General features: G+C 47.6%; 1 protein-coding gene and 1 long non-coding RNA gene across 2 annotated transcripts in view; one reads left to right on the forward strand and one right to left on the reverse strand.

Moving 5' to 3' along the window:
* Nucleotides 1-25,330, forward strand: part of LOC139054328 (atrial natriuretic peptide receptor 1-like) — a 48,263-nt gene extending 22,933 nt beyond the window's left edge. Inside the window, exons 13-16 of the mRNA XM_070531179.1 lie at nt 3,838-4,002; nt 6,069-6,241; nt 20,114-20,818; nt 21,344-25,330. Of these exons, the coding sequence (XP_070387280.1) occupies nt 3,838-4,002; nt 6,069-6,241; nt 20,114-20,818; nt 21,344-21,457 (1,157 nt within the window). The 3' untranslated portion in view covers nt 21,458-25,330. The remainder of the gene's footprint in view (nt 1-3,837; nt 4,003-6,068; nt 6,242-20,113; nt 20,819-21,343) is intronic.
* Nucleotides 8,248-13,994, reverse strand: LOC139054329 (uncharacterized). Its single transcript, XR_011511147.1, has 3 exons — nt 13,838-13,994; nt 9,683-9,793; nt 8,248-8,538 (listed from the first exon to the last, which is right to left on the reverse strand). It is a non-coding gene; the product is annotated as an uncharacterized lncRNA (long non-coding RNA).
* Nucleotides 25,331-25,597: the final 267 nt, after the last annotated feature.

Raw genomic sequence — 25,597 nt, forward strand, 5'->3', positions numbered from 1 at the left:
AAACCTAAGTACACGAGCGCGTTTTGCATTTCACCCCTATCGAAATTCAGTCCCCGCGGACGGGGATCGAAGGCGCGACTTCGCGCTGAAAAGCAGAACGTCATAGTCTGTTAGCCACCATGACAGGTTCGGTTCTTTCAACCCCTATTACCCTTAGTAGCCCGACGAACCATTCGCATTTTAATAAAGTTTTATCCTCATCACCATTTAAACCATAGCTCGCTTCCGGAGGAGCTTGAAGGCTGCAAGTATATACTGGCACGTTTTTGGACTCAGCACGATAGGCAGACCACCGTGATTCAGTATCTCCATTCTCACGTGGTATTGACTGAAATAATTGAGTTTGCTTAACCGCTTAGAATGCAAGCGAAACGTACCGTGTCCACAGCAGATTTCTGTGCCATCGCTTGGGCATTTTCTTTCGAAACTGTTTTATAAAACAGCTTCAGTACGTGTGCCAATGCGTGCCAGGCAACCCTACTTTGATAATCATTTTAATCAACTTATTCATGGCTTGTTGCGTCCCGAAGCTAGACTGGTCTTTGCAGAACGCCACAGTGGTGGGATCACAGTGTATTCTATTATACACTATCGCTTCGAGTCTTTTATTTATTTTTGAGGGGAGGGGGGGGGGCAATAACAGAGCACTTTGAAAGCCAGCACTCTCTGTTCGTTCGCATTTGACCAACCGTGGCTCAATCCATTCCCACGGGTTATAATTGCCCGTAAACCTTTACGGACATCTAGTTGAACTGTATATTTCCGTACATTTAGGTACTGCAAAATACGTCATTTTTACATCTAAGCTTCAAAAATAAACCTATCGATTATGAACAAATTAATTTTGAACGAAATCAATAGGATGCCTCTGGGTCTGTAGATGGAGACTTCGGCTACTCCGATTACAATGCGAGTTGCCAAGTGATGCACGAAACAGAGTCATTTCCTAAGCTGCTCCAGCCTGCAGCTTACCGAACGTGCGATCCTGGCGCATACGAAGCCCGACCGCAGCGCCACCGCTCATGCGCAGTGGAGTAAATTTTGTAACTGGAAGAGCGAGACACATCCTTGTTTTTTACATCTTAAAGTCATATTCTCCCTACGGAAGATGGGGCGAACGAAAATATATATTCCCGGGTTTTACGTGCCAAAAATTCCATTTGATTATGAGGCACGCCGCAGTTGGGGTGCCAGGATTAATTTTGAACACTTGGAGTTGTTTAACGTGCACCAAATGCAGGTACACGAGCGTTTGTTGCATTCCGCCCCTATTGGAATGCGGCTGCCGCGACCGGAGTCGCACCCGCGACCTCGTGCTCAACAGCGCAACGCCAAAGCGACTGAGCTAGACGCGTTAGGAAGAATGGGAATCCTGGGTGAAACGAACAGAGGACATGCCGCACACATCTCTAAATGCTCAAGAAGAATGTGACAAGCCTGCGGAAGTTGTTTTCGCTCTGAAGCTTCCAATCTGCTGAGTCGCGCCTCCCCCTTCCCCCACCTTTTACTATGAGCATCGACTGTGATTCCCCTTTCCTGGACTTTGCTTCCTGCTGTTCTTTTTTCCTTTCTTTATCTTTCTCTCATTCCTTGCTCTAGACACGGCTCATCTACGCACATGCGGCACCCGCCCTTTTGTCGTCTTCACTTCAATGTTGCCACACGCATCGGGGTAGCTGTTTACCGAACGGTCGTGCAAATGGTTTGTGGAAAAACAGCGCCATTTATTTCTTTTAAAACGTAGCCTTAACAGCGCCAAATTTGTCTCTGTCCATTTGTGGACTGCGCAAGAGCTCTGTTCGGCCACAGGCTAAAGCGGCTTAGTGCAATCGATGGGAGCTCCGTCTATAAAGCGTTGCGAACGGCTCGTGTCGGTCTGCACTAAAGCGGGAAAAACTGAAGGTTGACTGAAGGGACCGAGAGCGCGAAAGCGGCGCAGGGAGGATCATCTGACGCAGTAATGTATAATTTGACAGATGTTAAAACATTTATACGCCTTATTTCTTAAATGCGATGGTGCTCATTCGCATCATTGGATAAAAATGCAGCATGCTGCGCGTACTTTTCGTTCACCCCTTTAGTGATGAAAACCGGGAACTAACATTCTGCCTTTCCCTCCCTACTCTCTCTCTCTCTCTCTCTCTCTCTCTGTGAGAACTGCACCCTATAACAAAATTAGTCTTAGGACCTGAAATTCGTCGTTCTTGACACGATCCAATGCCTCTAGAAAAAGCAATCTATACATACACGTACGCCCTGTTGATTTTATCCTGACTCGTCGTCAGTCATTAGAACTAAGCAGAACGAAGTTTTCTTAGATCTTTTCGCCGCAATTTGTAAGTGTTGCTCACGTTTCTTTTTCTTTCAAATTTTTTAATACGCATAATACGCATCAAGACATTTTCTTTCGAGAAAATTGGAAGTTGAAGACATGGAAGCACAGCGTCTTGCGCAGCTGCATCGACACAGCGCGTGCAGGGGGGTGCTGTCCGCCACGGTGGCCAGTGTGAACGAAAAATGTACGCTTAGTGCACGCCAAGTGTATGAGCCAGTGTACCGCAGATATTATCAACTCATCTAAAGTGACCCGTTCCAACTCCCTGCACGATATGCAGTCGTTTGATTCTATAGTCAAACTTGATTACACACTCCACAAAAACTTGTTAACGACTGCAGTCGCATTTCGAAGCCGTTTTTGAACGAGTTGTGAAAGATGCTGCCGAGTCATTCTTTCTTGTTCTTTGTTTTCTTTCACAGACACGATATGACGTTGCGTTGCTGAGCTCGAGGGCTCAGATTTGATTCCGGCCACGGCGGCCGTATTTAGATGGGGCGAAATGCAAGAATACTCGTGTACTCAGATATAAGCGCACTTTGAACAGCCCCAGCTGGTCAAAATTAATCTGGAGTCCCCTCTCTGTATACGTAGCGTCTCATAATCAGATCGTAGTCTTGGCACGTGGAACCCCATAATTTTTTACATATTTTAGCAGCTTCAAGCGTGTTACAGTCATCTGCAAGAATTGTTGGGTTAGTTGGTCTTGCATAACTCAACAGGTAAATTGGCGCGATAAAAGTCACGGACTCAGGAGACACAAGCGCTAGTCTTTGTCTCTCTTTCTTGTACCTGTGTCTTTTATCGCGCTAATTTACCTGTACAGTCATGTGCAGCTTATAGACTGAAGCCAAATTTTTTTTAACACACCGGGCCCCTCTAACGTCATATTTTCCTTTGCTCGATGGCAAAAGAGGAGATATCATTATTCTGACTGATAAAAACTGATGCAGTTGTATATCCCGCCTCCTCCAACAAGAAGAATTAAAACGAAGAGTGCACTGGCAAACACACATTTGTCACCACCATTGTGATTGCAACGGTGAGACACGTCTTTCACATATATACCGCCGTGCCGACAGTGGTCAAAAGTTATGCACTTACTTAGGACCCGTATAATCAGCAACAAGGCTAACCACGAAGAACGATTTCGGTTTCATCCTAACAGGCCTGGGGCGGCTTGCACGAACATTTAATAACGAAAGTAACTACAAATTTTAGAAAGCGTTTTTATTTGGACTGGGAGTTGTCTAGAAATCATTTAAGAACGCATTCTTAAATTCGTTATCATTTCCGTTAATAAACGTTCGTGCGAGCTGCCCCTTCTGTTCTCTGACAAGCACCGTAACCAAGGTGCACGGCCGCTGTCGCATTTCGTTTTCAGTGATGTGGTGGTGCCGAAACCAACGCACAGAGCGCACAAAAGCTTTCATTCACAGGACGAGCGTTTCTGTCCACGTGCCAAAGGTCATTAACACCGGGATTGGGACCGCGGGGCGCAGGCAGCCTTCTGTGGACGGCCCCGGAACACTTGCGCGAGGAGATACCTGGCGGCTCGGTCAAAGGAGACGTCTACAGCTTCGCCATCATCCTTCAGGAGATCCTCACGCGCTCGGGGCCCTTCGAGAACTTGGAAAAGTACTCCAAGCACTTCCTGCCCCCAGAAGGTGAGACCGCCTGCGCCTGAGTCACATTTCCTAGCGATATGTACGATACCTCGACTCCAGCGCCACCGTAAAACGAGTGGTAACAGCCTTTGAGTGAACTGGTGCTTCCCTCCGTCATGTTTGGTGTTGAAATCCCGCTCTCTGGCTCACAGTGAGAGATCAAATGCCGGTTGGGTATATATAAGCTTTTAAAAAAACGACAAAGACGACAGCGCAGCGTAAGTGAAAGAAATAATCGCGCATGGGCTGCCATATACGGTGTCGTCCAGCCTGCCCGTGATATTCAGCCGCGACTTATAGAGCTGAAACGCCATACGTTGACTTGACAAATACCGAGAACTCCGTTATCAGCCGTTTCCACGTACTGTAAACACGTACTTGAGCGCAGAAAATTTCTGCAGATGGAGTGAAGGCGGGGCACCACACGAGTTCAGTCCAGCGCCGACACGCGACGATATCCGCGACTTGTGCAGAGCATTCTTTTTTTCTTGTGTTTCTCCTCTCTTTCTCTTCTTTTTTTTCTTGAATGCCGTTTCGAGAGTTTGTAGTTTAAACACGACGTTATTGGACAGTTTGGACTCGGTGACACAGGCGGGTTTCACTCGCAGTAAAAAAAAAAAAAGACGAAAGTGCAGATGTATTGCATCCGGCGACGCGACTCTCGAGTCTGCCTGCTGCTTGCTCTCCCCAAGTCGCCCAAGCTGGCGGATCGGAAGCTCGGACTTCCGGCAGATCGGCGCCCTTCCGCTCTGCTTGTTGCAGCCTCTTCTGGGCCAGTGTCTCCGTCGAAAACGCTCCGTATAGTTGATGCGCATCCCGCGTTACTCCAGGCCGGTCTCCTGGAGACACTTTCGTTGCGTCCTGACTTCGTAAAGCAAAACAAAGATACGAAAAGGCATTGGCGATGATCATCACAGCCTTTCTGTGAAGCGACGCCATTCGGCGTCTGCCTTTCTTTAAGCCTTGCACTGAATTTACTACAGTCCTTCAGATGAAACCAAGAATTTTGCTGTCTGCGAAATCACAATTCCACATATAGCTTTAGCCAACATTAGGGAAGCACTCGAGATGAGCCAGCCATATGCATTCCGAAGTCACCCAAATTAATGTGATACATGCGTACCAACGCACACAACAGCATACCTGCAAGCATGCCTAATGCCTTAATGTAACTGCACGAGTGGGGCACGTCTTGAATGTTATACCATGCATAATAAGACCCCACGCTCCGCACTCCTATCTTCGCCACCAAGAAATACTGTATATGCCCAATCTTGTTATAAATCTCCAGTTTTAGTCGCAAACACGGCGTGCGAAGGTATTTTCCGCAGTACGATGGAAAATATTCGATATCGGCAGTCTGTATCAATATGTTGAGTGGCCAGTGGCAACATCCTGATGGTGCGTGCACGGTGCGCCAGACGGACTCTAAACTTCGACTTTTGTTGCATCGTACTTGAAACGATGTGGCCATTGCGTGACGGATTAAACGTTCAGAGCCTGTCTGGACAAAATGCTGACGTAGTCCTTCTGGAAGTACATGAAAAATAAACGACATAAGGTAACGGTTTCAAGAACCAAGCAGACCATGATTAATATTTGGTTCCACCATACCACCGAAGATCTCATTTAATACGCATTGATTCGTCAGGAAAACTTTTTCGCATCGCAACACCACTTCGGTTGGGGTCTGGTTATCACTTCGCTCGCTATCGTATCAAGTGCCGCTTGGGTGCCGGTCATTTACAAAGCGCACTTCCGTTAGAGCGTAGATTCTGTTGGTACTGTTGTGTTTCCCGCCTAAAGAAACCATGTGCGTTCAAGGACTTACTCCGGCATGATATCTGATACATATCGTGTCATACCATATTGCTGACATTCTTTCTCTCTCTTTCCTTTTTCTACGCGTCAATGTTAGTTTATGTTCTGATGTCTCTGGATTGCTCAGAAACGTCGGAAGTCGGAAGTATGGTGGTGGCGAAAACGTCTCTGTGGGCGTCCTCTCGAGGCCTATGAAGGGATGGGGGCAAACATCGGTTCAATGGGGGATCTCGGAACGTGTGCAGAGATCCTGTTCCGGGTGAAGCTGGGCTCGCGGCCACCGTTCCGGCCTGACGTGACGCCCGCCGACTGCCCGCGCGAGTTGCTGTCACTCATGAAGCTGTGCTGGAACGAGAGCCCCGCGCTGCGACCTTCGTTTGCCATACTGAAGCAGCTCATGCGCAAGTACACCAGGCGAGTGCCCAACTCAAGCTCATAACAGAAACAGTCTACTTTCATTTTTTTTTTCATAACGTGTTGTTTAGCCTCTTAATATCACACTTGCTTTTCGGGGCTTCTGTAGAGACAATTAGTAGGCTTCACCAAAACGTAGTTCAATGGCGCAGCCCCTTTCGCAACCCTGTGGTCTTGCCTTTTCAAGTTGAAGGCAACCGCGAACAACGCTTGCGGCGCCACAACTTACGAGCCGCGTCTAGCGGAGCGCTCTTTTTTGTTTTTTATTCTTTCAGACCTTAAACGTAAGCACCTCAAACCAATAAAACACCACCCAACGAGGAAACAAATCTGCGTGTCAAATCCAGCTTATACCCCTTGACTAAAACAAAGACTTCGCTAAAGCTGGCGCATACATGCTGGATCCGTTGCGCGCATTCGTTCTTACTTGGCATTTTCTTTTACTCTCTTAGAGAGTGGAGGCTGCTGTCTGCACACTTCTGGAAATTTAATTTTTCGAATTGCGGATGCCGTGTGGTGAATTATACGTTGCAGGGTTTGCCATGACAAAAGTTACAGGTCAAACTTGTGGCGCCTTTAGACGTACGGAACGGTGGGAAGGGAGCAGTCATAAGTAGATTCTCTTATGCGACAAGCTTGAAACCATTTAACAATGATAAAGTATTCTTCCAAAACTGTTTTTATTAATTCTGTGAGAGAAAGCTTGGTAAATAACCCAAGAAATAAGACCAAGCTTGCTTTTCTGAACTGTTTGTTGAAACCTCTAGGCCGTGAAACGCATGTGACGTCTCGAATTTTAAGTTTTGTTTTCTCGTATTTGGGCCGTTCGATGCCAAGTAGGTTCTCAAAACTTAAAAGGCTGAGCCTTTGATTTGTTCAAAATTCAATTTAGTCCATGAATTGAAATGAACCCTTGAGCTCTTGGCGAGCGATTGCGGAGAACTTCAGGACAATGGTGCAACCCGGATTTCATGTGTTTTTTTCTGCCTGACTATTCACGGTAAAAGGGGGCTTTTTGCCATTTTGCTAAAGGCTTTCTTTAGTATACCTTTAAGAGTAACAAATGTCCACTTGAGTTAAAATGTAATTAATGAATTTATTTGTCGGAATCAACACGTCCCACTTTTTGCTCCAGAAGTGCGTCAGTTCGAGTTGTGCAGCCAGACAGCATATTACCTTGGAATATGACAACATAAAGGCTTGAATTGAAATTGAGAGTCAAGGGACAGAAGGAACTTCTGTGGAGGCTTTCTTTGTAATAATAAGACAGAAAGCCAAGTCAAGCAGTTCCTTTGTAGAGAAAAACTGCTGGTGGAATAATTCCTAAATGTACAACGCAGAGAAGGAAGGTGTCCCGCTTTTGTCACTATACAGCGAAAACAAGGTGAAACTAGTATGGGATGGTGTGCCTCTTTTGACACCAAGAAACGGAAGTGCAGAGTAGCTACTCTAGAATGCTGCACTGAATCGCCAAGCTCTCAGCTCTCAGCTCTCTGCTCTCAGCACTAGGTTAAGAAGACGGCAGATTCTGTTTCGCCTACCGACTCAGACGTCCATTGACAGACTAGGCAAGGCATCCGACGTGGCTTTCAAAGCCGATTTTTCTGTATCGTGATGAATGGGAGCGTTACCAAGACTGTCCTCCCTGTCGTTTTTCATACGTAGCACGTCGGATCCTGTGTCCCCCGATATGTGACGCATACTGAGGTTGCCATTGCGAGCAACAAACGTAGAGATGCAGCACACCACCAACATCATAAGTGTTGCACAAACTGAATGAAACAATACATTCCCTGAATGCTTATACTCGCAAAGTAACACCAACCTAACTTTAGCATGATTAAAATCAGTGCACTCCATATTATTCGATAAATTAGAACCGTTAGTCTGTGTTTTTTTTTAATTTTTTATGCCCTGGGAAAAAAACAAGAAACTATTTGTTTTTTTTTTCATAATTCTGTTATTTCTTTTGCAAACCCTCACATCTCTACTGAAAAAGGTGCACATAATCTACACAATGTAAGGGTCATCCATACCATCGCTCCTATTTTTTTAACATAGGATTGCTGCCATTTTTGGTTCTCCCACGGCAGTGCTAAAACTTGAGCGTTTCGTGCACCGCTACTAAACAAGCAGGAAACGAGGATTCATTAAGTTTCATTCAGCTTCTACCATCCCTAATGTACTTAGGCCCTATTTCCTCTAAATATAAACTTGGTGAATGATGTGGCTCTTTCAGGACACCGTGAAAACACGCATAAGATGTTTTAGACCGCTTCTATAGTCTCACCAAGAGCTGCGCTGTAAAAAAAGAAAAGAAATTTAGATGAGTATGTAGTGTGAACAGTGAGCAGAATTCGGTAAACATCGTGCGAGATTTTTAGCGAAACGTTCTGCTGGGCTCGTTGTGTATACATGTTCATAGTGACAACCGAGTACCAAAACAAGACAGGGCAAGAGAGACAACTGGAAAGATGCTGATCGGGTGCTGAGCAGCTGTCCAATTGTCTCTCTTGTCCTGTTTTCGTGCTCATATCTTCAATTATCACGTTTTTAGCGGCGTGAGTGGATATCTCGGAGGAGTACTTTTTCTCGCATTCTATTATAACACATGTCCCATCCTGACTTTCTCAATAAGCGCTCGTGCAAACTGCTTCACAAAAAATAAGTAATGCCATCTAAACGTTATAGAGAGAGACTACAATTACACAAATTCGCGAAAAATGGGCCAGCACGCGAAACAAAAAATTAAATTATGGGGTTTTACGTGCCAAAACCACTTTCTGATTATGAGGCACACCATAGTGGAGGACTCCGGAAATTTCGACCACCTGGGGTTCTTTAACGTGCACCTAAATCTAAGCACACGGGTGTTTTCGCATTTCGCCCCCATCGAAATGCAGCCGCCATGGCCAGGATTCCGTCCCGCGACCTCCTGCTCAGCAGCCCAACACCATAGCCACTGAGCAACCATGGCGGGTAGCACGCGAAACAAAGTCCGCGCTTTCTTTCACTTCATTAGGCTCTGGCCGTGTTCACTCCACCATGGAAAAATTGCCACACAGTCACAATCACGCTGCAAAAGTAACAGCAGTCATTGAAGCTACATTAGAAACTGCAATACACCATTAAAAAAAGTCCCGCTATATTACGTCATCACAACCTGCAGACTCTTGATTCCAGGAAGTTCCCGCAATGATACATGATACTACCGAAGCCGTAGTTACCAACCAACATTACCAATGCCGTAACTCAAGAAAGTACTTTTGAAGCCGCAGTGCTCCTTAACCTTATTAATGCGATGCCACATGCAAAAACCTCTGAAGCCGCACTTAATTACCCACATTATAAATGCCGTGCCACAAGAAATTACCACTAAAGCTGTAGTACCTCCCAACATTTCCAATGCCGTACCACGAACGAAAACATTTCAAGCCGTAGTTACCTGGACATTGTCAATGCCGTACCATGGCTAAACGGCTACATAAATGTAACAGGCAAGTTCAGGGTCGGAACCGTAAGTAGCGCATGAGGGATCACCAGTGCGACATCGTGACTGCAATGACACCGCAATAAATTTGTATAGTTGCAGTGTTGTACAGCAGTTTTGATGGGTAATGAAAACGTCGTAAAGTAATGCAACATAAATACACGAAAGAAAAGAAATCACAACACCAAGAGGTGCTCGTGTGTGCGACTCCTTCCCTTCTGTGTTGTGCAGCATTCCCCAGTGTTGCAGCCACCTGTTAGGCAGTCTAATTAAAGTGGAACTCATACAGTCAAGAGTTCTTTAAAAAATATGTATGTTAGCCAGAATAATGAACAAAACCGCCTTTTTGGGTCTTGTGTGGGTATCGGGGGCTCAATTTTTGTTGGTGAGCTTTATCCGTTTCTGTCTAATACAAAATGTTTTTCATGCAGTAGTAACTGATATTCCATAACGGTTACACGAATGCTCAGGACAGTCTTTGGAAAAAAAATGAAGGTCAGTTTCCAGTTGTACTGTGTTTGAACACCATGAACAGCCTGTCTTGGACCATCAGAGGAGCTGAAGATGAAAAGCAGGAAACGTAAGCCAGTGCCAAGCAATAATAAAAAAGACCCACAGAGCTCCATTTGAAGATCTCAATCTCTGCTCAAGCCGGCAGAGCCTTTGAGCGGGATCCTTTGTTTCTATTCAGTTGCTGGCGTGTACTCTTCGCATATGCCAACGAGGTATCCGAAATGAATATGAGATAGGCAGCTGACAATGCAATTAAAAACACCCTTGCAAAAAACAATTGTGACAACTAACCTATAATCCAAGGTTCATTCCGCATCACCTACTAAGCCTGGCATGTAATTTGAGCCCCTACCAGTATCATAACTTGTTAAGATACACACAGATCTCAGCAGCCACACACGATCATCTATACAAATCTTGGCACTCATACTAGGCTATTCCACACTGCAACGGAAACACGTATAACAATTGATGGTATCCATGCATGAACAGCTTGTGCAACTATATGTGTACCTGCATTCTTAACAGGCATAATCAGGGATGGACCAACTGAACTAAAACTTCGTTCTTTTAAATGCAAGAAATAATGTGACTATGATACCTCTTCGGCTTGAAACTGTCAAATCTCAGCAAAAAACAAGTGACACTTTCAATGTAACACAATGCAGAAATGAAAAACGCCATGCTGTCTTTCTGATGGAGAATTCAAAATCAGGTACAATGAAAAGAAAACCCTAAAGTATTAGTCAAATAAATCGGCTTTGTGTTCATTTTCTTGAGTAATACTGTTTACACGCAATGCTATCTGTGCAGTAAGGGTAAGGGAGATTGAGTACACTAATACATGTTACTGCAAATTATGGATACAACTTGCAAAATATAATGCCTAGCTTCACATGCTTCCTTCAGAGTATCATTACCTACTTTTGTGGTTAACCTATAAAAATTGAAGGGCATAACAGATAAGGCAATACCATATAGTGTTACCTTGGAGTGTTACCTTGGCCAGTCTTGACTAGAAGGAACTTTTGCAGAAAAAAAGTTGGAAACTGCCAACTGTAGCACACACTTTACAGCAAATGGGTCATATATATTAACCCTTGTTCTTATTGCTATGTTATAAAAAGCAAGGTGACTAAACAAGCTATCATGGCAATACACAGCCGCAATCCATATTAGCTCTGTAGAATGCCCACTATTTGCTTTGTTCAAATAATTTATTAATTCCTTAAACACCCCTGTCAGGGTAGTACATGATGGGTGGGCTTCTGTTCGATAAAGAAATATTTCTTCTATAGTGGCTTTGAAATGGTACATAGTTTGATCGGCGAGATCATTTGTCCCTGGCCGTCTGAACGTAAAAATGAAAATTAAATTATGGGGTTTTACGTGCCAAAACTACGATCTGATTATAAGGCACGCAATAGTGACGGTCTCCGGCAATTTGGACCACCTGGCGTTCTTTAACGTGCACCTAAATCTAAGTGCACATTTCGCCCCCATCGAAATGCGGCAGCCGTGGCCAGGATTCGATCCCGCGACCTCGTGCTTAGCAGCCCAACACCATAGCCACTAAGCAACCACGACGGGTGTTTGAACGAAGAAGGACTTCAGGTACAAAGAAGTACGTGCGTGTGGCAGATACATGTTCTTATGATGGATGCGCAATGGCGCAGTGGCGATGTACACGCAAGATTGCAGAGCTAAGAGAGGAAGAATTTGAAATACAGAAAGAAAAGTAGGAAATGTTTCTCTTTTTATAAGCCGTGAAAGTTAATCTGTAAGGACATGCTGCTGTAGCAGAAATACTCGTTATAAATAAATATAGCTGTAGGGCTTTGATGAGATTCGAGTGTGCCAGACTGGACAGTAATATTTTATTTTCGGTCGTACTTTTGTCGAATATGCTAGTAGTCTTACAGAAAGTGGTGCGCGTATCAAGGAATGACGCGTGTAATCAAGAACGCAGTTAGCTTCCTTGCTTATTTTAGTGCGAAAGCACTAGCCTAACAACCTGGATTTAGTCTCTGTCTGGATGAAGCTTCTTTATACAGCCCCGCGCAATATGAAAATGTGTGACCGACGGTGGAACCGAAATTCGGCCGTCGAGCACAGCAGCCCGGTGCTCAAAAGATAGGCCATGATCCCACGCGCACTTCTCTCGTTCCAAAGCCAGATAGCTCTTTGAAACGCTCGGCGCGTGCATCCCATGTCACTTATTTGTTTGTGACAGCTCGTGCGCGACTTCATGATAATCAAGCGTGTCACGTAGTCACTCCTCCCTAACGCCTCGCCTTGTGCGCAACGACGCCCGCAGGCGTATGTATGAAAAGAAAACGTATATCAAGATAAACAAGATAGATAAACAAGATATCTTATCCGTGCCGAGTGGCGCACGGCTATACATGCGAATGGTGTTTTTGTGGAAGTAACGCAGCCTTACCAGCGCCTCGTTTGCCGCCAGCGTTGGAAACGATGCTGCGATGCCCCAGCAAGAGATAATCGTGCTGTGATAACCGCCGCTGACTTGCGAATTTCTTTCCAGCGTTAGTCGAACACGTCCTGGGCAGCGGCGCGTAATCTAACGCCGGCATGGTATGGTATGGAGAACTTTATTGGGTCCTGAAGGTCAGCCGTACGTTGACGCGGGCCGCTCCCACGTTGGGATTATCAGGCCGAGCCCTTCAGCCACATCGCGGGCCTTCTGGACTGCCCGTAATTGGTCAGAGTGATTCACTGTGTAGCACTTGCCGCCGCCATTCTTGTTCCTTGTCACAGTCCGTGAAGACCGCGGGGCACTGCCAAAGCATGTGGTCAAGAGTAATGATGCTATTGCACTTATTACAGTTGGTTTGAATTTCCCCCTCCGGATAGATCCTGTTAATAAAATATGGACTTAGTATGTTCTTGTCTGTAGCAAACGTAATGTGACCGCTTGGGCTCTGCAAAGCTTACCGTGTGGCAATGGGTATTCCCTTCTGCTTAAATAATAATGCTTCGTGATTTCGTTATATGTTAATAATCGATCCCTGTGTTCCCCGGGTGAAGTGTAACTTGCTCGGTCTTGAAGAGCACGGCTAGAAAGTCCTCGTGCTGCTTCATTTGCCACCTCATTGAGGTTTTCTCGGTGCGCCAGTGTATAATTGCGTGGGTGGCATCTGTGGCCGCACTTTCGCTCGTTGTTATGAGCAGTTGTGAGGCATGCGCAGGAGACATGGGCACGCCGTCAATGCCGATACAAACTCATGGAACGACACACTATGCAAAACACCACCGCACAGGCACGTCAACTACCTATATAGGCTCTGTGAGCGGCCAGACGAAGTTACAAGCAAGCACCCGCCGGCGATTCGGCGAAAAATTCTAAATCTCAAGGACGACAGAGCAAGCTACGCCGTTCAGTTGCATGTCCAGAAAGAATTGCGACAGCTGAACGTCACAAAAGCAGTCGCTTGAGGTCTAGAATATTAACCTACAGCAAGGAAGCGTGCCATATAGATAAGCAAGCGCACGGGCAGGCGGCGGATCAGTGATTCGTAGATGAACAGCTTCCTGACACAACCAAGAGTTCAACTTTATAAGTTCATTCGAACTTACCGTGAAATTATTTGACAGGAGCCGGAGAATCCACAACGCTGCCCGGTTGTACCTTGCAGCAGCGAAAAACGCACGAAATTATGAAACCCGGGACGAAGCCCCCACCGCTGGCACATCCGAAACCACCACAGAAATCAGGCCTGCGTAATTTCTTTTATGCCTGCGTGCTGCGTGCCCCTGGCCGTGTTCTTCCGCGCGGTGGCGTCGCAGCGCAAGTTCCGAGCAAAAAGTTAGTTTGATCGAAGTTTTAATGCTGCTTCCTGGCAATCGCAGACAACAGTGGTACTCACCTCGTCAGTCACATTAAACATAATTACTTATGATATCCCAAAATAAGCTTCCATTTTGAAACGGTTCGGTGCCGTTGAAGCCCAGTACAGGACGCGGCAGGTACGGCGTTCGTGCGGCTGCGGTCCCGTATATAGGATGTTCCTGTAATTTTAAGAAAGCTTTTTTTTTCTTTTTTCTTTTTTTTAACGAAAGCTTTACGGGCCGCGAACTTGCGATTTCGCCGTGGCCGTGCTCCGAGGACGTACAAGACGTCACACCGCGTTCCTTGTCACACCGCACTCCTCGTCGTTGCGTTCGCCTCCGCTCGCTTCGCCAGCTGCGTCGCATGCCTGATAACATGCCGGAGGATTGAAAAGGAGAGCTCGCGTGCGCCGCAACCACAGTTGAGGCGGCAGTATGGACGGCGACAATTCTGATAAGCAGGAGGAGGCCTGGAATCGGAACGAGAGGAAGCGAATCGTCCAAGAAACAGACGAACAGCGCGCCGAACGACTGGCTAAACGCCGCAACATAGCTAGACAACCAGACTAACCTGGACTTGCTATCGGGATTGACCAAGGCTATATCCTGGCATAGCCGAGCTAAGCCACTGCCAATTTTTTATAGTGCACACGTATTGTACTGCACGGCCAGTTCTTCGCTACTGTTCCTGAGCCCATCACCACGGTTGCTTAGTGGCTATGGTGTTGGGCTCCTAAGCACGAGGTCGCGGGGTCGAATCCCGGCCACGGCGGCCGCATTTTCGATGGTGGCGAAATGCGGAAACACGCGTGCACTTAGAAGTAGGTATACGTTAAAAATCCCCAGGTGGTCCAGTTATCCGGAGTCCTCACTACGGCGTGCCTCATGATCAGATCGTGGTTTTGTCAAGTAGAACCCCGTAATTTAGTTTTGTGCCAGAGCACAGCAGATGCCCTGAGCACAAGCAGTGTCTCCAGCAACGATGTGTCTAGACAGTGCGCGCCGACAATGCGCACAGTTAGCAGTTGAGCCGACCATGCGTGTATACACAGTCAAGTGAGCCTGCCCCGGTGCAACACACCGCACGCTGCTCCTTTCGTCGAAGTGTAGCAGCGACGACACTGAGCTGTGGTCGAACCTGTTTGGAGCGGTTTCTACAAAAAGCTCCGGTTCGCGTTGGATTCCAAGATGGTGGAAGAAAATATCGGTTCGGTTCCGGCTCAGCTTCCATTTTCATTTGCTGAGATCCGTTCCGGTTCGGTCCAACACCCTGTATATACGTACTATTGAGGACAGAACTGTCCCGGCTGCGGCTCCAACGGCCGGAGCAGGTAAAAACTACATCGCTGCGTGGTCTAGGGACGGTACGCCTGGTTCGAGGCAGAGCTTGCGTCCTAGCTTGGTTGCAAGCAGAGTGTACTAGACTATTCTAGTACACTCTACGTGCAGGCGTGTACTCGCTGGCTCCTTCACGCAAGTTGCTCTTCGTCCAGTAACCTTCCGCGAGATGCCGCTATGTGGGCATCGGCTGGGAGCGTGACTTGCTTGCAATCCAGTTTATAAACGCACGGCATATGCGGCGTTATTGGCAGCGTCATTGTTTGTACCACTTTCCCATTCCGCAAAACCAATGTTTGATTGTCGGGGCACAGACTGCGAAAAGAGACGCAGTTGGCAACAAGAACTAAAAAAAACTGCCATTCGACGCACGCTTGCTTAAGAGGTTATCGCGCCCGTTCGGCGAAAGCCATAAGTGCCTTGTCACCAGCGCTGCAGCACCGGTCATAGCGGCATCTCGCGCAAGGTTCGTGGGCAAAACATGGAAGGCGCCAGCGAGTATACACGCCTGCTGACAAGCTAGGACGCACATGCTGTCATTCTTGATTTCGAGCCAGGTGAACCATCACTAGACGGCGCAGCAATGCAGTTTTCCCCTGCTCCGGCCGTTGGAGCCGCGTCCTGAGCCGTTCTGTCCCCGATAGTAGGCATAACAGGGTGTCCCGCGTAACTTGTGTCAAGGTTTAAAAATGTACCTTCATGTACATACCTGGACTAAGGTAATCTCATGTACTAACGTAATGTTGGTACGTGGTAGCCGTTGCTTGGAACAAGTCAGGCTATTTTTTTGTATTTCGCCTAATTACATAATTCGATAATATTAGTTAACCAAATGCTCAAATATTATATACAGAACTTAAGTGCCAAAGACGAAGTCCTAGACAATCCAGAAAGAATATCCGATCAAGCTGTCTGCTGCCTATGTGTTACAAAAAAAATGCCATGTTCAAATTTATTTATTTATTTATTTACTTCTTTATTTATGTAGGCATTACTATATTTGTATTTAAAACTATGACGCCAATTCATATCATTATTACTTTGGCCAGCTATATATCTCAAAGAGCTCAAGAATGCGACAGCTAATGTTGACAGCACATCGTGCACATGTAAAAAAAAGTGTTCTCTCGCTGCGGATGCCTGCCAGCTCACGCTCGGACACCTTTGCGTGGTCGTCCTCCAGCGCAGCAGGGCCGGCATGTTTCCTTCCCCAGAATTGCCGGAGCGTGAACCGCTTTACCCGATGTCAAAATTGATCCACAGGGACCGTGCGCTATCGGAGACCGCAGCAACGCAATCCTACGGCTTTGCAGGCTATTTGGCTTCCCCTGTTTTTCGCGTGTCTCAAGGTTTTTGATAATGCAATCAATTTGATGTTTTATTTCACTCAATTTCACTGAAACGATGGCACGTCGCTGTGCTCTTCGTGACGCTGCAGTGACAATTTGCTTGCCTACTGTATACGAGTACTGTGCTTAAGTTTGAACAGTAAAACTGTAGCTTGTCCTAACATAAACATAAGATTTCGCTGATCAATAGATGCCTATTCTCAGGCCACGTGTACGAGAAAATAACGCTACCGCTTTGACTCCAGGCATTTGGCGCTTCAAAGCGTTCGCTCAAGAAAGAAGAAAATAAAAAGAGAAAGCCTGTACGGTTCACGTAAAGAGCAAGGCCGCGCCTTGAATTCTGCGAAATCAAGAGCGACGCTAAGTTTTCCGCGTGGAGCGGGAGATTAAACGATGGCTCGGTGTCATTCCTCTGGCCGCCAGACAATATATTGTCGGCATTGCGATTCCTTTCCAAGAAGGAAAAAGTAAAAAGTGTGGACGACGCGCCGCACACCCTTTTGCATCCGACAAAGTTTATGGTCGCCTCTGGGAACGTTGTTCTCCTGCACGCATTCCACCTACGTGCCTATTCTGAAGAAACTGAGAAGTTCGACGGCACACGTTGGCCCATTCATTGGCCGTTGGTTCATTGGTTATTATTATTATTGTTGTTGTTGTTGTTGTACACTTGTTGTATTTCCTTAGAATTGTTCCAGGGCACGGCGATTGATTGATTGATTGATTGATTGATTGATTGATTGATTGATTGATTGATTGATTGATTGATTGATTGATTGATTGATTGATTGATTGATTGATTGATTGATTGATTGATTGATTGATTGATTGATTGATTGATCTGGGCGGGTGTCGAGTGTAGCGTGGCCGCGAAGGATTAGGTCAACGCTTCCTTGAATAATTAAAGGACAAGATGAAGAACTTTAATGGCAAATAAGTGGAGAAGCTGGCCTGAATGAAGTGCATCTAGCCGCGATGGAGGAAAGGGGGAGCGACAGAGATGTGGCACGCAGCCGAAAGCAGGCGGCACGCGGAGACGGTGGTCATAACAAAAGCCTATCTCTTTCTATGCGTAGCCTAGACGCGTTCGCCCCACGACGTAACCACCATATAGCGGCCAGGATGGGAATCTTGCCTTACACACCGCTGCTTCCCACAATACCACTTTCCCTCCCGAATAGTACTTTGTGAAAGGCGCTTCTTCTACATAACACTCACTTGGCAAAGGAGCCAGCTTTACGAGCAAATTTTTAAAGAAATGAGCAGAGCAGGAGAAAATGAGGGGGTCGTATTCATTAATAAAGTGAGCGTCATTGTCCTAGTTTCAGCAAAGAAACGTAGCTCGCGCAGAGAAAGGGTGAGAGAAATAATAAAAATAGACAAGAAAGACATGCTGCTGCCGAAAAGTAAAACAGCGGACGCGGCTTCGGAACGCCATGCGTCACCAGGTCGGAAAATACGCGCCCGCCAACAAAATAGAGGGAAAAGTATGAGCGCTCGTGTTTTTGCCGCAGGAAGCGATGAAAGAAACAAAACAAATACGATAGAAATAACTCTCGCTAGAAAGTTGCTGGCGAGTTTAAAAACTCCATCGTTGTGTCATTCAAAGATACCAGCATGAACTGCGTCACTACTGCAAAGCAGCAGCTTCACAACACCATGTGTCTGACTTTGTATTTTTTATTTTTTTCTATAGTGCTTTGTGTGTAAAGTCCAAAACGCTTGCAGCAAGTATTGCGCTTTACAAAAACTTTTTTTTTTGCCTAATTCTATGGCCCCAGAAGCTGCACGGCCACGCAGGGAAGGAAATCTAAGTGTTTATTGCTATCCAAAGTCCTCTGTCAGTCATGAAAGCGACTTGGAAGTGCAATTCGGCTTATCATTATGAATACAGCGACCATAGAAAGCGCAATCTGTCTCATGGTCGTTTTGCAGCCAAATGGTTACAGTAACAGGGTAAATTGATAACTGGTGCATGCGAAATGGAGATACCGGAAGCGTTCGCGATCGGTTAAAGGTGTTTATTGTAAGTCAGTGATTTCGCGCGACCTCAATATGCAGAATCCCTTACATTTTTCACACATTTGCAGCCGCAATAAACGTTTGAACTTGCGCACACGAGAATTTCCTGTGGTCGCATGTGCATTACTGAACACAGCGATCCCGGCAAACAGGAAGGAGCAGAGCACTACGCATCCATGACTGGTACCAACGGAGCGCTAGAAGATGTCACGTGCGCCGAATGGAATCTAAGTCTCCAACGAAAGGTTCGTTAGGGTACTGCGCCATGAAATGGGTCCGTGCTATTGCCACAGGGTATACCAATCATCTAAAGCAGGTACGACATCTAAAATTAGGTATGAATTGACACAAATGACATACTCGCATTGGTTGCTGCCAGGCCGTCCTGATCACTGTCCTTTGCGAAAGCCATAAGCTAAAAGGAACGAAAGGAAGTGAACACGACTGCTCTTATTATATACATGTACAGTCGAGCGCGATTTGAAGGTTATCGCGCGAGCGTCGACCGGGAACGCGAACAGCGCCATGGCCCAGAATTCTCTGCCGAGGCGAGGGAGGTATCAGGCCTGCTTCCCTCACTCTTTTTTGCTGTTCCTTCAGCAGCCGTCACTCCCTGCTGGGCTATCAGTTTCTTTTTTTTTTTTTTGGTTCTGCGAACAGGCAGTGATCGCAGTGCGCACGAAGTACTCTTCGGTATTATCTGAAATTGGACGTTACGAAGCTGTATCTAGCCTATGTAACGTCATTGCTGCTGAGCCAGGAAGAATGGGTGACCAAGAACATTAGCTTAAGCCCGCGAAGATATGAGGTAACCAAGTCCACACTTTATCGCAACAAATGGAAAGCGTAGAATAGAGAGAAAGGGCGGTGAGTTTGTCGCGGGGTGATGGTTGTTGTATGTAACAGCGAACGAGGGAGAGAAGAGTGCGAAATCATGATTTTTCCTGTCCCGAAACCGGCCGCCAGGTGCCTGGAGTGCTGGGCTGGTTGACGCTCGCGCGATAACCTTCAAATCGCGCTCGACTGTACAGTTGACGCTATTGGACGAAAACGCCGTACATTCCCTCTGTCTTGAAAGCGGAATGCTTTTATTGCAAGAATTGTCCGTTGCGCTGCCTTGCAGAATTGCACGACGACTTGGACAAAATACACGCCGCATAGCCGCGTCGCCATAGCAAATTCATCCCCAAAAGCCAGTTGGTCTGTTACGCTACACAGAAACTGAGTAGAAGGAGGCATGCATAGCGTAACAACCAGCAGCGCCGTGTGTGTTGTGCCGCTTGGCGAATGTGTGTGGGGGCCCCCGTGCAGGCAGATGGGCAGCAGCAACCTGCTGGACAACCTTCTGCAGCGCATGGAGCAGTACGCCAACAACCTGGAGCAGCTGGTCGAGGAGAAGACGGCCGCGCTTGTCGAGGAGAAGCGCAAGAGCGACGAGCTGCTCTACGAGGTGCTGCCGCGCTCGGTGGCCGAGCAGCTCAAGCGCGGCGAGTACGTGCAGCCCGAGGCGTTCGAGTGCGCCACCATCTGCTTCAGCGACATCGTCGGCTTCACGGCCATCTGCGCGCACAGCACGCCCATCGAGGTGGTGGATCTGCTCAACGACCTGTACTCCTGCTTCGACGCGATCATCATCAACTACGACGTCTTCAAGGTGGAGACCATCGGCGACGCCTACATGGTGGTGTCTGGCCTGCCCGTGCGCAACGGCAAGGAGCACGCGCGCGAGGTGGGCCGCATGACGCTGTCGCTGCTGACGGCCATCTCGGGCTTTCGCATCCGCCACCAGCCGTCCAACAAGCTGCGGCTGCGCATCGGCGTCCACTCGGGCCCCTGTGCGGCTGGCGTGGTGGGCCTCAAGCGACCCCGCTACTGCCTCTTCGGCGACTCGGTCAACACTGCCTCGCGCATGGAGAGCTGCGGCGAGGCCATGAAGATCCACATCACGCGCGAGACCAAGCGCCTGCTCGACACCTTCGGCACCTTCCGCCACCGGCTGCGCGGGGACATCTACGTCAAGGTACATACTATGCCCACTTTTAAGCACCGACGCTTGCTGTGCCCACTATATTTCGCGCCAACGCTAGGAGCATTCAACAGGCTCGAGAATAGTGCCAGCACCCATGCGTAATCATGGACCAGATGTACTTAAGCAGTGCACCATCCATGCACTGTCTGCGCGTCGTAGCGCTTCTACGTTGCCACATTATCACCATCAAGCTGTGCTGACTTTGCTAAGTTAGGTAACTTAAGCCACTACCATCCACACTCATTGAGAAATTTTCATACGAATGACTAGATAGCTGTTTCACTTATAGATACGAAAGTGCAACAAACGCACAGCTGCAACTGAGAAGGCCAACAAGGTCATAGCATACCTGTTTTACTCCCACAGTACAATCTATCTAGCCTTTCTTGGAATGCACCCACAGAGTCATTGCACATTTCCAAGCGTCGTGATCGATGATCTCAGGCCTACAAAGAACAACAATCCTTCATTATCGTACTTTCCCTTCCGCTTCTGCTTCCCATCCAATTTCTCCAGGGCAAAGGCATGATGCGCACCTATTTCCTGGAAGCAGAGGACCCTCCTTTCTCGCCGGACATAGGCTTGCAGGGTACATTCTTCACAAACGAGCACCTGATGCGCCAGCTTTGAACGGGACCAACTTCCATCGAGGGCCACCGGCACCGATTGCCCGCATCACTTTTCACAAGTGACGCGTGCACTCCAGATTGTGGCGCCTATGTGCTAAGCTGCACGAGAACGAGCTCCGAAAGAATCGAATAGCTGGCCTGAACGGTAGTATCGGCTTTACTAGTCGCCAGATCTTGTAACGCAGTGCGGTCGCCATGGTCTGCTGGAAAAAGAGGCATGTGACGCGAATCTTCACGAATCACGCCTTCTTCCTTCCTTTCTTTCTTTCTTTCTTTATTTATTTCTTCCTAGCGTACTTAATCACATGTAAGAATGGGCACGCGCTTAAGTCGCAAGCACTGATAAGCCGAAAAGTTTAAGCCGGGATCCTTCCTTGCCAGGCTCTTTCGAGGCGCAACATCAGGAAGTTTTGAGGAAGGGAGCATAGTGGTGACTATTTTTCAAGTCAAAATTTGCTGGTATCAGTCGGCGCCGAGAGAAGGCAGTAACGAAAGGTGACGCGCACGGGTTCCTGGCTTTGGCTGCAACTCAACAGAGGGCCCAGTTAACTTTAATATAGGCTAAATAAAGCTAGACAATACGTTTAAATAGTTTAAAAGCCACAGTGCTCCCTGCTCGTATACACATCCTTCTTGATCGACTTAGAGAGAGAAGGATTTTTGACTCAAGCATTGTCTTTGTCACGTGTCTCGTGTCAAACCATCATCATGGGGACATGCAATCCACGTTACCCTACTTCGCGAAACGTACGCAGCCAACAAGTTATTGCCAGTCGCTTTGCTTTAATTCAAGATTTTCTTTCTCTGCTTGTTCTTACTGGGTTCGCGCTCGTGGCACTGGAAAATGCTGTTTCAGTTCTACATCTCTACAATCACTTGTGGTGGCTTCCTGCACTCAAAGGTCACGACGTGGCATTGAATTTCGTGGCCGGGCTGTTGCAAAAGCAGAAATGATAAAACGACAAAAGCAAGCCGCCATTGTACTGGGTATTCTGAACCCTAGAAACAAAAAGTAAGAAGATATAAGAGGCAAATGAAATGGAAAATTGTCCTCTACTCAAGAGCTGCAGAAGGCTACAAGAGAAAACTTTTTCTCAGAAAGGAAGCTTCGCGGTTAAAGAAACATTCGTCCTGGTCCCGGAATCAAACCCGTGGGCAACACCATTCCTTCAGGGAAAAGAGGAGGGGGGATCACTATGCCGTTTGGGCTAATCAAAAGGCTAGCAGACGGCAGCGCGAGGCGAATTAATCAACAATTCGAAGCGCAAGAAACACTGATCAGGCAAATCAGCTCTGAAAGGTAAAAATTGACCTCCACTCAAGAATAACGGAAGGCTACAAAACTACCCCCGCCTTGCGGATTTCCGCACAACTGATTTGCTTACAAGAGGTAAGGCACCGCTAGCTATAAATTAACAGGCTGAATTTGGGGAAACCGTACCTGCAAGGTAAACTCAACAGACTAGGAGCGACACCTAAGACATAAATTCGCCTCCTGAGTGGTGGCCTCTTTACAAAAGGCTGCAACTCGTGCCATCTGTTTGTAAGACTCCATAGAGTTCACAATCGGCTCCGGGAGATTCGGAATAACCCTCTCCGCAGCAGGAGCACATGGTTTATAGCCGCTGCGCCGATTTTCTGTGGTGTGCTAAGGACAAGCATTGAACCTTTGACACAAAGAGCTATGACACGTTTCGTCACGAACTCTCGATTGCAAATGCTGTACTACATCCGTTCAGGCGAACAGCCGACGGTCGCGTCTCTTTTGTGTCTCTACAATACTGTTCGTGCTTGTAACGATACACCTGAACTCAAGGCGTTGTCGCAGATATGTCATTATGATGAAATGTCGTAAATGTTATCGCCAACAACCTGCGAACACCAGCAGCATGTGCTTTATGGCAGCCTTCGTTGCCTGCGTACTTTTCGTTGATGTCATCTGTGTGTGCAAGTACGTGTCATTTTTCGTGGTTTATTTGTTTTCTCATTAGGAGCCGCAACGTGCGTGGTCCTTTTCTTAGGCAGACTGCGACCTCCAGCGTAGCAAAGGGCAGACGCCAAGTTGTTCGTCGTTTCGTGTAACCCACTTGTTATGCTTTACCAGTGTGCAAGCAAGGTCGATCTCACTTGTCTAGAACTTGTGATGCGTGTTTCATGGCAACCTTCCCTAAATGCATACTTTCCGTCGGCCCCATCTGTGTGGAACAATTTGTGTTCGATGGCTTTCACTCTAGTCATGAAAGGGGTCACACCAAACATTGCCGTTGCCAGCGAACGTGTTCACTCTCCAGCTCCCAACGTACGCACATAGGTCACTGTCCAGTGCTCGGCCAGCTTTGATACTAACACTTATGCACGGTTATACACGAGCGTGATCGACATCGTACACGTAGTGCTGTTATCGTGTAGTCGCCTCGCGTGAAGCCCTTCACAGTCATGACTGTACATGCACATTTCGTCAATAATTCGAACGAATAAAATGCACCAAGCCCGTCCTGTGTTCGTGTGAGCGCAAGCGGGTCGACAGGCGCAGAGCCAAGGCGGTCGGTGCGACTCTGTGCCCGCCGTGCACGCCACGTGCCGTTAGAAATACCGCGGCGAAATGGGTGTTGCACAGACGTCATTGTGCAGAGCGTTCATTCGCCGTGAACGCCCGCCGCCTTATTATGGTCGCCGTTTTCCGGTAAATAATCAATAACGTCCCGGCAGACAGGGGCCCGCGGTCGTAAATGAGGGCTATGGCCCGAACGGGGCCGACGCGATCCTCATTGCAGGTCATTAAAGCCGAAGGAGAGACCGCAGGGCTGGCGCACAGCTGCGCGACCGACATATGAATCCTGCAAAAGGCGCTGGACGGCAGCGCCCAGCCGAGAAGCGGGCCAGTGCGAACGAAGAAAGCGCGAAGCCGTCAGAGCCCCACTAACGCCAACTGCCGGGCAAGAATTCCGGCGCCCCTCATTAGCGCTGACGCAAGGTCTCTGCTTGCTGAGAGCCCGATTCACCGACGGAGTTAATCTTTATACGAAGCCTCGTCTCCGGCAGCGCGACCGTCTAGAACGTCTGCGCAAATGAAGCGAAGCATTCGATCCCAATAAAAGGTATCTATGTATAGGATATTCACAGCCCACGTATGAACACGACCGTACTGTTTTATAGTGGAACAAGTTAAATCCGCACCCTCTGTAGCAGCTCCTGTTGGGATCCCAGTGTAGATTTTAATTGTAGAAATATATAAAGCATTGTTGCGATGGATTATGCCTGGAAAATCTATTTATGGACAGAGTTCAGGTTTGTACAGTCGAGAGCAAAAGTTTGGGGACCAGGGGTACCGCAAAATTTTTTTTCTTCTTCGCAGCCTAGGCATAAAGGCTGGAATCAAGTGGTACTGCCTACGTGAGCCTGTTTGACCAGCGTCATGCATTAAAACAATTTTACGTTGCACGGCTGTGCTAGAAGAGATTAATATTTCCCTTCTTGCAGATGCCGCAATCTTTTGCTCTCGACTGTGCATACATAGATCCGTAACAACTAAGCAGCAGATGAGGCTTCAGGTGGGATGCTGTCGTCAGGATGGCCGTAAGGTGGACGTAGCAGCCGCTGCGGAACTTCGTGGACGCGAGATCGGGGAAACGCCATCACCACCGGAATATTGCTCGAGCAAACGCCGATTCCACGGAAAGATATTTACAACTGCCTACTCACAAGATGAGGCGCAGCTGGGACCACTACATGGCAGACATTTCGCGCGAGCTACCAGTTCGTCGTCGTCAGGTCGACTGTTCGCCGTTCTCGAGAGGCACGTATACCAACGCGTGGCCGGCAGCACCACCGGCGCCGTCCGCTGACTGTGACTGACGTTGTCGGCGAAGATGAATGTGCGCTGCGAAAACTGACCCGTATTTTGTAGCGTTCCGTTTCATTTCTCATTCTTTTAAAGCGATGTAGCTTTCTTTATCGCTTTCTTCGACTCTTTCGTGGGATTTCGCCAGCCGTTCGTCATTCGTTGTTCGTTCGTCTTCCAAACGCATACGCAAGCACCTCGTTAGATGAGAAACGTAAATGGGAAGAGGGTGTCGCAAAGAGGAGTGAGAGTAGGAAAGTGCGAGCCGCGGAGCTGAGGACGTCGAGGACTAAACATGCG

This window comes from Dermacentor albipictus, chromosome 1 (assembly GCF_038994185.2).
Source record: "Dermacentor albipictus isolate Rhodes 1998 colony chromosome 1, USDA_Dalb.pri_finalv2, whole genome shotgun sequence".
NCBI lineage: Eukaryota > Metazoa > Arthropoda > Arachnida > Ixodida > Ixodidae > Dermacentor > Dermacentor albipictus.